At 39.4% G+C, this 16,939-nt stretch overlaps 1 protein-coding gene across 3 annotated transcripts in view; it reads left to right on the forward strand.

Moving 5' to 3' along the window:
* zgc:63587 (uncharacterized protein LOC393431 homolog) overlaps positions 1-15,349 on the forward strand; it is a 122,379-nt gene extending 107,030 nt beyond the window's left edge. For all 3 annotated transcript variants that reach the window (XM_048611242.1, XM_048611241.1, XM_048611243.1), the window contains 2 exons: positions 7,628-7,738; positions 12,681-15,349. In XM_048611242.1, coding sequence (XP_048467199.1) covers positions 7,628-7,708 — 81 coding nt within the window. In that variant the 3' untranslated portion in view covers positions 7,709-7,738; positions 12,681-15,349. The remainder of the gene's footprint in view (positions 1-7,627; positions 7,739-12,680) is intronic.
* The last annotated feature ends 1,590 nt before the right edge of the window (positions 15,350-16,939 follow it).

The raw sequence follows: 16,939 nt of genomic DNA on the forward strand, positions 1-16,939 counted from the left end.
GACTTTTTTGACATTTATAAGCACTATATAAGTTCAAGTACTGAACAAATAGCATACCTAAATATTTGCATTTGTATAATGATTCTCACATCTTTAAGAATGTGCCAAAGAGCTTTACAACTGTTTTGGTGTATTTTGGAAATACAATAATTGTGGAAAATGTATTGACCAATTTCGGTGCAGCTAAATCCCACAACCGCAATAAGACAAACGACCAGGTCAACTGTGTTTTAAATGTAGGCTGATGCATAAATGGTAGTAAATATATGTAGAATTGAAATGCTTTATGAAGTGGAGTGAAACTGATTTATAGCTTTCCTTGTCATCCTTGTTCTAGACCAAAAAAAAAGGTGAAAGACTACTTGTCAACTTGTCATTAGTTTAACTTCAGTTATGACAAGTTGCAACTAAATCGGTATTTTCTGATTCTGGTAAATCTAATATGTTCATTTATGCTGATTAAAAATGACACTTTACTGAGGGTTCATGGGTAAGAACTGCATTTATATGCCCCATATTTTATGAACTTGTATAATGCATTGCGGCATGAAAACTGATGTGGCGCCTGAGTGCACTAAAATACTGAGTTACAAGCGCAAAACATGAAATGGGATGATCTAATTATTAATACAATCCTAACCGGGCAGCTGTCCTGCGTCTCTTGTGCGTACGTTTCCCTTTTGCAGTGAGCTTTACTTTTAGATGATGGGGGATGGCGGGACCTTCTTCATTTTGGTGTGTTTTCTGTGGAAACATCATTATCTGTTGTTGAAAATCTTTTGATTCATCCATTTAAAGTGGATCTGGGAAACTAGTAATGTGTTGGGGAATTGGCAATTCTCGAGAGCTCTGGGATGAATGTTAGGCTGCCCACAAGTTCCTGCCGAATGTTGTTCATGTGAATTGTGTACAATTTAGAAATTGAATTAGTGGTTGTGGGAGGCTAACATTGTGCCATCTGTTCCTTTTGAGTTACAAGCCAGCTGTGTCCTAAATGCCATTGTGAATGAAAAGTTGCGAAACAATGACCTGATCTTCGCTGAGTAAACCATAGCGACCTGGTTAATGCAGAGCCTGCCCATTGGGGACGCCCCCAACAGAAGACAGTAGATAAAAAATCTAATGAAATCCAGGCATGGTCCTATTTAGCAATACTTTATGCTTCTGTTAAAGGCTTGTTTTTGCAATTGCTGTGATCAATTATTCATAGAGAGGATGGTGAATTGCTGTTTGTGTGACTGGAAGCTGGTGTCCAGAGGCAGGGATCAGTGCTGGGTCCCTTATTGTTTGTGATATATATAAACAATGTTGATGAGAACGTGGAGGGGCTTGATAAGTAAGTTTGTGGATGATGTGAAGATTGGCTAGATGAATAATAGTGAGAAGGAAGGTCTTGGGTTACAGGAACATATAGATGGATTAGTCCGATTGTAGATCCCTAGCAGATGGAATGTAACCCTGAAAGGTGAGAGGTGATACACTTTGGAAGAAATAACAAGACAAGGGAGTACTCAGTGAATGACTGGACACTAGGAAGTGCAGAGAAGCAGAGGGATCTTGGGATGCTTGTCCAATGATCCCTGAAGGCATCAGGTCAGGTTCAAAGGGTGCTTGAGGTGGTGCATGGGATATTTGCTTTTATCAGTCATGACATAGATTATAAGAGCAGCAGGTTCTCTTGGAGCTGTGCAGAACTTTGGTCAAGCCACAGCTGGAGTACTGTGTGCAGTTCTGGTCACCACACTGAGAAAGAATATGATTGCACTGGAGGGGATGAGAGGAGATTCACTAGGATGTTGCAAAGGTGAGTATAATTTAACATAGAATATAGAACAGTAAAGCTCAGGAACAGGCCCTTCAGCCCGTCATGTGTGCACCAACCATTATGCCATTCTAAACTAAATGCATATGGTTGATATCCCTCTATTCCCTGCCTGTTTGTGAGTCTGTCTAAATGCCTCTTAAATGTTGCTGTCTTATCTGTTTCTACCACCTTCCCTGTCAGTGCATTTCAGGCATCAACCTCCCTCTGTAAAAATCTTGTTTTGCACGTCTCCTTTAAACTTTCTCCCTCTCATTTAAACCTGTGCCCCTAGTATTTGACATTTCCACCCTGGGAAAAGACTGACTATCCATTCCCCTCATAACTTTATATCAGGTCACCGCTCAGCCTCCAATGCTGTAGTGAAAACAATCTAAGTTTATCCAACCTCCTTATAGCTAATACACTCCAAGCCAGGCAATGTCCTGATAAATCTCTCCAAAGTCTTCACATTCTTCCTACGGTTTGGCAACCAGAACTGCATACATTACTCCAAATGTGGCCTGACTGAAGTTTTCTTACACAACAGCAATGTAACTTGCCAACTTTTATACTCCATGCTGCGAATGAAGGCAGACATGCCATACACTTCCTTTAGCACCTTATCTACTTTCAGGGAGCTATGGACATGCATGCCAAGATCCATCTGTATATCAATGCTACTAAGGGTTCTGCCGTTTACTATATACTTTCCTGTTGCATTTAACCTCCCAAAATGCATCACTTCACACTTGTCTGGATTACATTCCATCTGCCATTTCTCTGCCCAGCTTTCCAATTGATCTATAACTTGTTGTATCCTTTGACAACCTTCCTCACTATCTATAACTCCTCCAATTTTTGTGTCATCTGCAAACTTACTAATCAGACCACCAACACTTTTTCATTCAAACCTCTACTGTGAAGAGAGGCTGAATAGCCTCAGGTTGTTTTCTTTAGAAGGTTGAGAGGGGGACCTGATTGAGCTGTATAAGATTGAGTGGCATGGACAGGGTGGATAGAAAGCAGCTTTAGTTGGTTAGTAGCAAGCAGGCATAATTTTTAAGGTGAAAGGCAGGAGGTTTGGAGAGGATTTGAGGAAATTTTTTCATCCAGAGTGTGGGAATCTGGATTGCGCTGTTAAGTGGGTAGTTGAGGTGGGAAATGTCAACATTAAAAAATACTTTGAATGAGCACTTGAAATGTCATAACATGCAAGGCTATGGATCAAGTGCTGGAAAGTGGAATTAGTGTGGATCAGTTGGCACAGACTCGATGGACTGAAGGACCTCTTCTGTACTGTATGACTTTATGACTGTACTCTTCTCAGTTACTCTTTGAAATCCTTTACGACTGAAAGCAGTGTCTAGTCTTTAACATACTTGCATTTTGTACAGACATCTAAACTGTCAAATATCTCCTGCCCAGTGATGCTTTGTCTTGACTTGAGTCTGAACTGAGCTTCCAAATTTTCATCCTCTCCCATTTCTGATGGAGTATCCATTCTGTGATCTGGCCAATGGCCAACTCTACTTCTCCACTGCCAAAATTTTCACCTCAAGGTTTGACTTTTCAAATGGGTTTTGCTTAGCATTCTTCCAGTCCTATACTCTCAAAAATGTAACCCCAAGCTTCTGTCTCCATTTGCTCCTATCCAGCCCCTCCAGCTACCCATGCTTCTATGAGGCCCTCATTTTAACACTTTTTTCCAATACTTCCCACGGCTAATTTGAAGAATCATCAGCAGCTATATATCCTAATCCTAACCCACATTTCTTGTACTTACTATTGTTTTTCTAATCCTATAATGACAAATGGACCACATTAATGATGTTGCAAATATTGAAGAATTGTTTCTTAATGATGAAAAAAGCTCTGTATAGGCCAGTATTATGGAAAATACATTGTTGGCAAATCTGGCATCCTGATAGGTTGCTGCCAGACAGAAAATTGCAGATCTGACCTAAATATGGTTAATGGGTGTCCTGTACTTCACAAATAATTGGAGCTTTCTGTCAGAGGTATTGTGAAAAATCCTTGCCCAGAACAGATTTCTGTATCTCCAATAGCAAATGAGGGAGATCCTTGATGCAACAGGATTGCCTGTGGCGTTCAGCCACAGTGTTGAGGAGGCAATAGATTCACGTTACTTCAAGAGCTTTGTTCAGCACGCACATGGGTATGACACTGCATACAGCTTCAGGGTATACATGATTTGTTCTGTTATCTATAGGCCAATGACTGTGCAGCTGTATTGAGTTCAGCAAGGTTTTATATTGTACCTTTTTCTAACACCCACATCATGCACTACCAAAACTGTTGAGTTCTGTACTGTAAATGTACCGTTAAATCATTTATTGCAGGCTTTCTAAAATGGAATTCTTCTTTTATTATAACGGTTGCTTCAACTAAAAATAGACCTCTATGTGTTGATGACCTTTGGTGCTGTGGGCTGCTTGTATGCTAAAGGATTTTGAAATGTGGGTGGTGATAGATGAACAACGGCATAGGAACAATTTTGCTTAGACGCAGTGCGTTAAACTTGTGTTTGGAACTTCTCTTTCCCAAAGGATGGGGGAGGCTCATTCAGACCAATGAGAAACACATCAAAATCTTGCCCTATGCCTGTCTGCTGAACCTGCATGCAGAAGAAGGCAAGAGCATTTTGGGTTTCTTGCCTGTAATTGTTTCTTCATCTACATTTCAATATTGCAGCCATTACCTGAACTGTAAAGTAATTGCCTTATGCCATCTAATGGTATAGGCTGGCTCCTGCTGACTATAGATGTTGTCTGAATGTCTGGAAATAGTCCCATTACCTCCTGTGGTGTTTTTTGAAAGATTTCTTCCACATGTGCTCTGCAGGTGTATGTCTCTCTTTCACTTTTCAACCTCAAGCTTTTCTTTACTAACCTCACAGCATAGAAATTCTCTAATGAAGACAAAAACAACTCAAAAATTTGACTCCAGGTGTATGCAGCGATACTCTTGATCTAATTCTCATTTCCAGTGATCTCCATTTGAATTGCACAGAATGGCTGCAGTCAGTGGTCTGATCTAGTAATCCCTTGATACCTTGTGGACTGTGAATGTACTATTACCCTTATTTTTGTTCAAATATATTTAATATACTGTTATTTTAAATTATTTTTGGAGTAGGGCACAAGGGGAGAATACTTCAACTTCAGTTTAGTCACGTTAACCAGGTGTCAGAGCAGTGCAGTCAATATAATACAATACAATAATTGACCTATTGTAATGCAGAGTTTGTCACTATAATCAACCTATTATAGATAAAGGCTGTGATTTCCCCAGGGGCTTCTTGCCTGAGTCTAAATCATTTCTCTTATTACATAACGATTCTAATATCAGATGTTTATTTAAATAAGTAAGTGTTCCTCTCTTTTGAGGAGCAAATTCTGCACAAGCAGGAATGGCTGTTTCAAAATCAACAGATCCATAAAATCCAAAACAGAAAAAACTATGGCATAAGAGGTGTAAGAATGTGAGGTAGAGGCACAATACACGTAAATAGAATGCAGTTGCTAAGGCTTTGGGGATTAGATGGCCAGATCGAACCTACAGATACCTGATGGGGGATTAATTTGAAGACCCAGATTTTTACCTGATATTTGAATTGCAGACTGTGAAAAGTTCTTTGCATATCAGCTGTTCAAAGGGATTGTTTAAAGTAGGAAAGGATTAAACCTCATGGAACAAACCCTTGAGGACTTTGTTTCCCTTTATATATGCATTGCTTTTCCTTCAGTTTTGATTGTGTGATTTTTACGCTAATGCTGCAATCCCATGTGGTGCGAGCTCTTATTTGACATCTTGCTTGTTTGCGACCGTTTATTGTCTCCTCAGTAGCTTCTGATAATCATTCATTCTTGCTTTTTATTTTATAATTCAAAGCCTATCTAATCTGCCATTTCATCAACAAGAAATATTTCTAATCTGGCCCACTCTTTAATATTAGGCCTGATGAGCCCACCCGTTCCATTTTGTTTTTGTTCTGGCCCTTACAACGTGTAATTATTCAGAGAGCTTTTGCTGAGAACTGTTTTTTTTAAAATTCCTCACTGCTGTACAGGCTTGCCCGCTGAGGACAGAATTAAATATTCTCAGCCAGTGGTCTGGAATTTAATTTCATTGAGTGTGTTCAGCAACCCTACAAGAAGGGGGTGGGAATGTAGGGGGTTGGGGGAGATGGGTAGGAATGAGGAGCTCAAGTGATTGGTGGTGCTTGCCACTGGATGGCACAGTACTGTCAGAGTATGAATACTGAGGAAAGCTGGAGGCTGACCAGCACTGAGCAGATTCTCAATGATACTCAGTTATATGCATACAACAGTTACCTATTCCAGTGCAGTGAATTGAACTGTGAGCATCCATTCCATCTGAATACAGTTGCTAAAATATAGCGTGTAAGACTACATTCTTCAAGAAGCTCAGAAACAGCTGTTCTATCAGTGTATTATAATGGTCAAGACTGAGTCTGTTTGCAAGCACAGACAATTTCACTAATGCAGGCATGTACACGTCGCTCAAGATATGTTCAGTTCATCCGGGGCCCTTCTCATACAATGGCCAGTTGCTAAGACTCCACATAAATTGTTTCAGGCAAAGACTCTGATTTGTATTCACAAACTGGTTCTGAATCTCCACAGTATTGTTTAAACACAAAATGTTGGAATTTGTCTCTCAGGAATAAGTAGTCACTCATCAACAGAACATCACCAATCAATGATGAGCATAAGAAACTGTAAGCTAAATATGATGTTTAAAGTTTTTGAGAAGATTTGTAGCACGGGTTGTAGACATGCTTGCCGAACCTAGCAGGGTGACGAAGCGTTTGCAACCAAACCACCGTCTCGCCGAGCATGTCTACAACCTAAATACGATGTTTTAGAGAATGTCGCTTAAACTGAGGAATGCTTGAAGCGGTTCTGAAAATAAATGTTTTAACAGCATAAAGTCGCCTCAGTTAAAATGCCTAAATGCACCAAGGTCTTAGGGCTGCAGTTTTGCCATTCTGTAATCTACATACCTCTGCCTGAGGCAGGAGCTACAGAAGCTGCTTATCCAAATCCATGTGAACCGCTAATCTACTCCAGAGAGCTATTTTGAGCTCTTTAAAAGCATAGGCCATATACTCTTTCTGCTCAAGGTGCAGAGTGTTCAGATGCAGTATAAACTCATCTCTCCAAGTCTACATCCCTCTGCCCTACCATCCTTGTTGTAATGGCCTTTCGAAGCTTGTCGTTTTGCTTGCTTATCCTGAGTATTTGCATCAGTGAATAGCCATTAGATGGAGCATAAAATATATTTTGAAAATGTCAGGAGATAATGTGTGATAACAAGGTGTAGAGCTCGATGAGCACAGCAGGTCAAGCAGCATCAGAGGAGCAGGAAAGCTGACGTTTCGGGCCTAGCCCCTTCTGTTCTCACTGGGAGCCATTTATTGACGTCTGTTTTTAAGAGATAATGTTATAACTTAGACTGAAATGTACCACATTCATCGTTCATTAATTAGTGAAATAACTACCTAGTTAATAATGTATGTATCTGAACATGGAACGTAGCACGGTCCTGAAAACAAGTGTTTTTGGACTTGAAAGGTAGACTCTGTTTTTCTTTATTCATAGATGCTGCCAGACCTGCTGAGTTTCTCCAGCACTTTTTTTATTGCAGCACTTTAGCTGCTTGTTTTCAAATGGGTAGGGTGTTTTGATGTGGAATTGTTGAATCATAACCTTTATGTAAATGTTTATGTTAAGCTGTACAATAATATAATTTAAATATCTAATTATTATCTCCTCACAGTTGCGCCGAATGCAGGAGATGATTGCTCAGATGCAGGCACAAATGCGAATGAAGCCTGCAGATAATGGAGATGGACACTGAGTGATAAACCTGTTCTGATTCTATTTACAGGTAAGAGTTGTTGTTAATCTTAGTTCAACCCTAACTCTGGAATTGAAACTTTATCAGAATTGTGCAGTTAGATGTCAGGGTTTCATTTCAGTCATCTCTCACACACCTGAACACGGCTTCTGAGTGTCCATTCACTTAAACTATTTTCTCATGAAACTAGCTCTTGGGTCTCTACACAATTGAATTATCATTCTTTTAACCCAGCTGTCAGAATTTCATAAGCACAGATACATTTTATTTGTGTCCACTCTAGCTATAATCTGTTTCTCTAAGTATCCTCAAAATGTCTTGATGGAAATGCAAAAGGTGTGGAATGTCCACTGGGATTTTTCTGATCTCTCAACTCCAACAGGAAATGACTGGAACTCTCCAGAGATGGACATAAATGGTCATCTTTAGCTATCAGGCCAATTCCCTTGGGATCGGGAATTTCAGAACCATAGGGAACCGTTAAGGACCGTATCCATTTCTATATTGTGAAAAGACTGTTGACATCAAAGGGTTAATGTGGAGTGTTTTTCAACCAGAACAAAAAACACAATTGTGGAACACTTTGTCCTATTGTTGGCTGAATGAAGTATGATTGCAAAGTGCAATCAAAGAAGCAACAGCTGGAAAGCTGCTGTGAGAAATGATTTATTTTTTTCATAAATGTTTAGGATTGTGTAGTTCTACCGCAGAGTTTCTAATTTGGGACAGGAATGTATGTGAAAATATGAAACTTGGGAGAAAATGGGGAAACTCTGTCAGCTGCATTTTAAACAATACCCCAAAGAATCCTCCCACTGCTTCTGTTTAATTGCTTCCACCTCGGCATGTTTTTCATGCTATCCAATCAGACTGTTGTGTGGTTCTGTGGAATTTGAACCGTGGGGCTGGCCAGAGGTCACATGGACCCACAGATATGTCTGACTTTTTTTTCGTTGAAATTTTTTGGATGCGGGTTGGGGGCATGATGTTTACGTTTCAAAATGCACCACATTACAAATTCTTGATGGTCGTATCTCTGAACAGCTTCCTTGTGGTGTGGGTGATTTGTTATTTTATCTGCAGATAAATTACTAAACTTTTGACTGACAGTCCTCACTAAGCTAACTGTGTTGTTTTCCTTCAGATAAAAACTGCTGCAGTTTTCCCGTTATTCTCGGCTCTGGAATTGAAATTCCTGTAATTTTGGTCTTTTTTTGGAACTCATTGAATCATATGATACAGGAGTCCATTCAGTTCACTATGTCTTTGACAGAGCTCCAATTAGACCTTAAGACCATAAGAAATAAGACCAGGAGTAGACTGTTTGGCCATTCAGTAGGATTACAGCTGATCTGATTGGTAACCGTCCCCTGTGCTTTCACTCTAGCCCTGCTTTTTTTGTTCATTTTTACAGTATATTTCCAATTCTCTTTTGCTATTGAATCTATTCCCGACAAGCTTTCAGATACAGTGCTGGATTCCAGATTGTAATCATTTGCTGTGTAAATTTTCAAATCTTCACTTTCATAGAGTCAGAGTTATACAGCACGGAAACAGACCTTTGGTCCCGCTCGTGCATGCCAACCAGATAATCTAAATTAATCTAGTCCTGTTTGCCAGCATTTGGCCCCTATCCCTCTAAACCCTTTCTATTTACATAGCCATCCAGATGCCTTGTTCTTTCACCAGTTGGCCAAACGTGTGTCCTCTGGTTACCAACCTCGTACGAACGAAAATAATTTCTCGCTGACAGGTCTAATAATGCCCCTTTGAATTCTAAATGCCTCTATTAAAATCTCCGCTTTACATTCTCTGCCATGATGAGGATAATTCTGGTCATTCCACGTAAAAGAAATCTCTCACATTCTAGTTACAATTCTGGGAAATCTCCCTACACCCTGCCCATGTCCTTCGCAGACTATTTTTTTCTTTCACTTTCACTGGGCTCAATAATATGCAGCCAATCCACTTTGTTGATTTGCTGACCAATAGCCTAGAAGGAAGCCATCATAGAATAAAAGTTAGAGATATGCAGGCTGGTGACTAAGATGAATAATAGTGGAGTATAGTCATACAAATACTGTGGCTACAAGAACAGGTCAGAGACTAGGAATTCTGCAGCCTGGATGAGTGCAGCTCCAGTAACATTCAAACTTGACTCTATCCAGGACAAAGCAGCTGACATGTTTGGGACCCCATTCACAAATATTGACTCTTCACTTTGGACAACCATGGCAACAGTGGGTACCATCTACAAAATGTATGCAGTAATTCATGGAGGTGTTTGGTATGCTTGTCTTTATTGGTCAATGCATTGAGTATAGGAGTTGGAAGATCATGTTACAGCTGTACAAGACATAGGTTAGGCCACTTGTGGAATACTACATTCAGTTCTGGTCTCCCTACTATAGGAAGGATATTGTACAACTTGAGAGGTTTCAGAAAAGAGGTGTAAGGATATTGCCAGGTTCGGAGGGTTTGAGCTATAGGGAGAGGCTGAATAGGCTGAGGCTATTTTCCCTGGAGCTGGAGGCTGAGCGGTGACCTTCTTAGCGGTTTATAGAATCATGAGAGGCATAGATAGGGTAAATAGGCAAGGTCTTTTATCTGGGGTGGAGGAGTCCAAAACTAGAGAGTATAGGTTTAAGGTGAGAGGGGAAAGATTTAAAAGGGACGTGAGGGGCAGTTTTTTCATGCAGAGGGTGGTGCCAGAGGAAATGGTGGAGGCAGGTACAATTACAACATTTAAAAGGCATCTGGATGGTACATGAAAAGGAAGGGTTTGGAGGGACAGGGCTAAATGCTGGCAAATGGAACTAGATTAATTTAGGATGCCTGGTCAGCATAGACGAGTTGGGCCAAAGGTCTGTTTCCGTGCTGTATGACTCTTTGACTCTAAGCAGCCTTGAGAGCACATTCCAAACCCGCCGCTCACCTTCCTGACTTGGAACAATATCACCATTCCTTTAGAGTTACTGGGTCAAAATCCTGGAGCTCCCTCCCTACCAGCATTGTTGATCTTCTTACACCATGTGGATGGCAGCGGTTCAACGAGGCAGTTCACCATCACCTTCTTCAGGACATTTGAGAATGGGAAATAAATGCTGGCATTACCAGAGGTGCCTACATCCCATGAATGATTTTTTTTTTTTAAATCCTTGTGACTGGAGAGTTTTATATTTTAAATTCAAAGAATTTTTATTGAACTTGAAATATACTTTGTGTCTTACTTCAAACAGCACAGTAGATTTCCTTTCTTTTGTTCTTTAGGAAATAAATCCAATTACTCATTGCCCTGCTCCTGGCTCATAGCCCTTCAATTTTTTAACTTTCCAAATGTACATCCTATTCCATTTTAAAAGCTGCTATTGAATCTGTTGATACAGTCCTTTGAGGGAAGACATTTGAGGTCAACATAACTTGCTATATTTGGAAAAACATTCTCTCCTTTGTTTGTGCAAAGGTTTGGGGTTCATCCAGGCCATAATCCAAATCCTCCAAGGATACCTTAATCAATAATCCCAAAGTAGGAATCATTCCTCTAAACTAATGAACTTTCTAGTTCATGGACCCTGGAGCCTTGGCGGAAGGCAATATGAAACTAAAACCTCAGTGGTTCAGCCTCTAGTCTGTGCTGAATTTGCAGATATCAGTCAGGGATAATTCATCCTCTAGCTGTAGTGATGCCATATAAAACAATCTAGATGAATCTGAGATCCACTTTGCGACATTACCTCTTAAAAATGTATTGGACTCCTAGGAGCAGGTTCCTCTCCTGCTTCCTCTGGATATCCTCAAAACAAGTAAAAGACAAGATTGAACATGGAGTTCTGACCTAAAGCTTGATTGCTGAATGCACTTTTCAGTGTGGGACTGAAATATGGAAGTGTGAACCTCTGTGACTATTTTAAGTCAGTTGACCTCTGTCAGACCAATGGTAAGGGCATTACATATTTGCAACAGGAAATCGATTGGCATAGAACCATCTTTACGATTGCAGACTCCTGAATAAAAGGTGATGATAGGATCACCCTCACTTACAATGCTCACCGTGGAGGAAGAGCATTAATGGCATTCCCTATACAGACTCCAAGGAATGTTCAGGGAGGACAGATTGAACTATAGACTGATGTGATCTTCAGGAGTGGAAAACAGAGATTTTAAATAATAAAACATGGAATAGTGTTGCCTAGAAATGAGAATCCGAGTAGAATGCAGCAAAATCAAGATGGATGTGCATATTTTGCAGGAGTGTTTTTGACATTTTGTGACATCTGATTCAGAGAATCATTGAATAATACAGTATAAAAGGAGGCCTCTCAGCCCATCATATCTGTGCTGAACATTCCCCCCCTTGCCCATTGACCTGCATGATTTTCTCCCCATTTTAGCTAATTATCCAATTCCTTTTTGAATGCCAAGCCTGGTTCTGTTCCCTGCCATCTTAAAGCTTATGGCCTTCAGATATTGCCCTTTTGCTATTGGAAGCAGTTTCTTCGGATTCATTATGTCAAAATCCCTTCACACTTTTGAATATTGCTATCAAAGTTCTTCTTAACCTTCTCTGCAGTGAAGAGAGTTGCAGCTCCTCCAGTTTCACTGCCATCCTATCTGTGGAACTATTTTAGCAAATCCTCTCTTCATGTCCCCTGAGACTTTGACATTCTTTCTAATGTGCAGTGCCTAGCCAAGCCCCATAACTGATGAAAACTTTGAGAATTTTGTCCCCCTTGTTGTTCACACTAATTAATTGTTCAGTGACATTTTGGCATAAGATTAAAACCGCTGACACCGTAATAAACCTTCCAGCATTTGTACTTGTTCAGATAATAAAAAGATTACTTTTAACCAAATGTAATCGTTTTAATATATCAGTTGAGGTAGAGGATTGTATATGGTACCTGCGATGTATGTAAATGTACTATGGTAAGGCTGCTGGCTGTTAGTAACACCATTGTATTATTTTCTGTAGGGAAGTGCCATGGTTGCAAACACTCTTGATGTCCCTCAGATTCAATGCTGACTGTATGAGTTTATGGCAAAACAGAAGAGGAAACAATCTTCACAATCCTTGCATGGAATTTCTGTATCGCTCTTTTGTAATCACAAATATATTTTCTACCTTGCCTATTTGTATTGATGTTATTTGATTACAATGGGAATCTTTCTATGGTTTTTATATAGTTTGTAAACCTTCATATATAATTGCTCAGCATGCTGAAGCTTTCACAGCCATATAATCCCTTTCTTCCAACTGGCAGATTTTGGTCTGTTTCACTGAGTCCCTGTCTACGTCACTCAAATGATCATCACTGAGGTGAAACTATAGCTTATGGTGTAGCCCAGTGGAATCCCTGAAATAAAATAATCTTTCAGCACTGGGTTAAATTCAGCAAAAACAGTCAGTATACTACCCTGTCTTTAATTTTCCAATAAAGTAAAAATACACCGCTGACAAAGCTCCAAAATGCCAACTGAATTAATGACCATGTTCATTATCCTTTCCAGCTGATTGGCACAGTTGCTTTGTGTCACAAGTAATATTCCTGCTGACAAGTTCACTGCTAAGCGAAGATAGTTAATGGTGGTAATTCCCTTCCCCATCATTATTTTTTTAGACCTTGATGAAGGGCCAAAGTAAACCAATAGTTACCTATTTACTTGCCAAACTAAAACTGATGCAGCTTAAATGCTTACTTATGATCTGTTGTCAACGTAGACTATTGTCAGATTATTTTACATCAGGTTAATGCCTCCAAATCTTCGGACCAGCAATGCTGCTTTAGCAAAATTCAGTGGGCTGCAATTTGAAAGTCTGTAGTGAAACCTCATAATTTGGTAAATTCCAAGAATGAAATTCAAACACGTCACAGATTCCCTTAAAATGCTGGTTTACTGAAACATCAAGGTCTAGCTGTGCTGTGAGGTTATTAGCAATCCATACATGTATTAAATATGCATCTTCAGTCATTCCCTTCCACAATTTTGGTATCTTAAGGCTTGTCTTTTTTTAGGTTTGTGAAAGGTGCTTGTTCCTTTTGGTTCAGTTGATGGAAATCTTGCACAGAAGTCAGGAGGTTGTGAGTTCAAGTCGCAACACTCCAAGACTTGAGCCTTTAATCTATTGCTGATGCACTTAATAATATTGAGGGAAGACTGCATTATTGAAGATGCCACTGTTTGGAATAGATTTTGTTCTTTAGTGGCTCAGGTGAACAGGCATATTCCATTGCAAGAACAAGATATTCTCCCAGTGTCCTGCCAATGGTTTTCTGTCGATTAACACTAGCAATAACATATTACCTGTTTATTTACCTCACTCATGTTTGTAGCACCTTGTATTGTGCAAAGTGGCTACTATGATTGTTTACCTAACAGGTACTGCACTTCAAATTAATTAGTTGTTTGGGAAGCACATTGAGAGATGTAAGTGTCCCAGGTATTGCATAAATGTAAATCTATCTTTTTTTGAGCATATCCTAAGCCAAACTGCTTGCTTTATTAAAATTGGTGCGGAGTATTCCAGAATTTCTTTTATCAGTTTTTGAGAATAACATGGTACACAGTTTTTCCTTCCACAAAAACCAATACAATTCACTTACTTTGGTGTTTAAATCAATAAAATGATACAATTGGTAAATTCTGCTTTAAAAGAAACATTTAGATGCACTCTGAATCTGCAGCTCCATTGATTTTTTTTTGCACAATAAGTCCTCTGATATGGAAGTGTATAAGTGGACATGCATAAAATGTTCTGGATTTTTAAAGTACAAGATAATTAATTTTTACACCTGTATTTCCACCGCTGCTTTAATTTCAGTTGGAACGGTTAAAGCAAGTTCATTGCTTCTCTTCAGCTAACAAAACTGTTCAAGTGGAGCTGTAGATAGTGTGACATTATTGTCAGAGAAAGATCATTAACTTGATTAATACCTCATGCTGTGTGCAACTTTTAATGCAATTATTATTTGGTGAGAGCATAATAGTTATAGCGCAAGCTGTTTTAAGTGGATGGGTTTAACATTAAGGATCTTTTCAGCAGTCTAGCTGCTGCCTATAGAGGAACTGGGTGTTTCATGCCTATTTCCTGAGCCAGCTATTATATATCTTAGTTTTGAAAATGAAGGAGCTTCAGAAACACTAAATGACTGGTTAGTTTTTCAAGGACCAGTTGACCAAAGGGCACCACTGCCTCAGTTCTTTGCAGGTGGAAAACTCCGGACCTACAAAGATCCTGAGTATGGTCAAGATGCATTGTGTTGGCAAGAAAGTTGGTGCTGTAAGTAACCATGGCTTTGGCATATGTTTAGTTGCTGTGTTCATGGTGTATGAGTTGAGTATACTACATAACGAGTTGCATGCCATTTGCGCTAGGAGGGAAAATTTTGGATGCTTAGTTAAGTGTTAAATCGTATTGTTTTTGTAGGCACAGTTATGTTCACTAATTGCCTTATGATTGACGGTTATTTTACTTTCTTTTGGTAGGGAAATGGGATTGATTTTGTTTGGCTTGATGCCAATAATCTGCCTCTAGGAGCTTTTGTCTGTAATTTCAAACATATTCACAAAAAATGCTTTTATCTTTATACACTACGTTTGTTTTTGTATTAAGTAGTCAATAATAAACTGTACAGGACAGAACCAACTGAGTCTTTGATCATTTTCTTACATTTAACCTGCATTTTTGTTGAAGCTTCCATCAGCTAAGAGAACCAGGGCTTTGCTGCTCACTGGCTATTCAATAGATGCCAGGTGACTAGAAAGGACAAAACTGCCTACAGATGTTTTTGCTCCTTTGTTTTTGTGAAGCAGGGCATTTAATAATAGCCATAGGCAAGAAAGCTTATTAATAACGTCTGTGATATTAAGGCCTCAGATCTCTCCAAAAAAAGAAAGGTAACGAAGGATGTCTCCATTTATATTTTATTCACTACTAGGCTTGGTTGCCAGAGTAATCATTAAGATTTGTTGATACAAACTGAGTGAGTGAGATATATGTGCTCCAATATAACAAGATTCTGTGTAATGGATTGAAATATGGTTCCTTGTTTGCAGACTCTGCCCAGATAGTTACTCAATGATTTATTAAAGGAAGTTGTGTTGATATTTCCTCAATGGTCTTTGGGAGGTTAGCCAAAGTGAAGCTGAGGAAATCGCTTCCACTTAGCTCTTAGAAGCAGTTAGTTGGCTGTGCAGTGGATGTGTAAACAATCATTCAGTAACAATAGAATTTCAAACCATCAAATTACAGGAGATTTTTGCTAGTACAGCGTCTTGTCTGAATCAATTTCAAATGAGAGGGAAGTTTGACTCAGTCCAATTGCACAGTTTTAAGTATTTTCTTCTTGTGGGCACATCTAAGCAGCTGCTTAGTTTGAGAACCACTATTTTGAGACATCTCAACTGCATCTCATCTGACAGAGGCAGTCTGGTCTTAGATGCTTTTAAAATTGCATTGTGCTGAATAGTCGCAAAACAAACGCTACTTATGTGCTCAGTAGAAGGAAGGAAAAGATTAGAGGATAAGTTATTCGGAACCTTGAGGTTATTTGCAGAATGAGGTTGAGCAAGCCCTTGGAGCAGGTTGCCAGTCAGGAACTAAAAGAGAGAACACTAACAGTTTAAATAGGAAATGTGGGGTGTTATCAAGGGGGAGAATAGGGAAATATTAATGTGAAGCCTTTGTGTTTCTCTGTCAAATTTTCAACAAATATAAACAAGCAACATTTTGAACTGCACAAAAATTCCACTTAAAAGTTGTGCGTTCTGGAGCCATGTCTGCTGCCTCTTAATCTAATGTGCAAACTTATGTCATGTTTACTTAAATATCAATTAGGCTTTGTAGTCTTGAAGGGGAACACACAAACGTCAGTTGAAATATACATTCTGTTTTCAATCCTTTGTTTCATAAAACAATGCTCTCTCTGCACCAAAAAACAGAAATTGCTGGAGAAACTCAGCAGGTCTGGTGGCATGTGTGGAGAGAAAGCAGAGTTAACGTATCAAATGCAGTGACCCATCTTCAGAATGCTTTTTCTGAATTTGATAAAGCTGCACCCATCCAGGCAATTAGAAGATATTCCATCAGTCTCCTGACTCGTACCTGACAGTTGGTAGAGGTTTTGTGAAGTGAGGATTGGTCACTTGTCGCAGAATAACAGAACTCTAATCCACTGTTGTGTCACTGGCAGCCACGCAGTGTGAGATTCAGCAATTGCAACGTGACTTGTC

This window comes from Rhincodon typus, chromosome 24 (assembly GCF_021869965.1).
Source record: "Rhincodon typus isolate 14 chromosome 24, sRhiTyp1.1, whole genome shotgun sequence".
NCBI classification, from domain to species: domain Eukaryota; kingdom Metazoa; phylum Chordata; class Chondrichthyes; order Orectolobiformes; family Rhincodontidae; genus Rhincodon; species Rhincodon typus.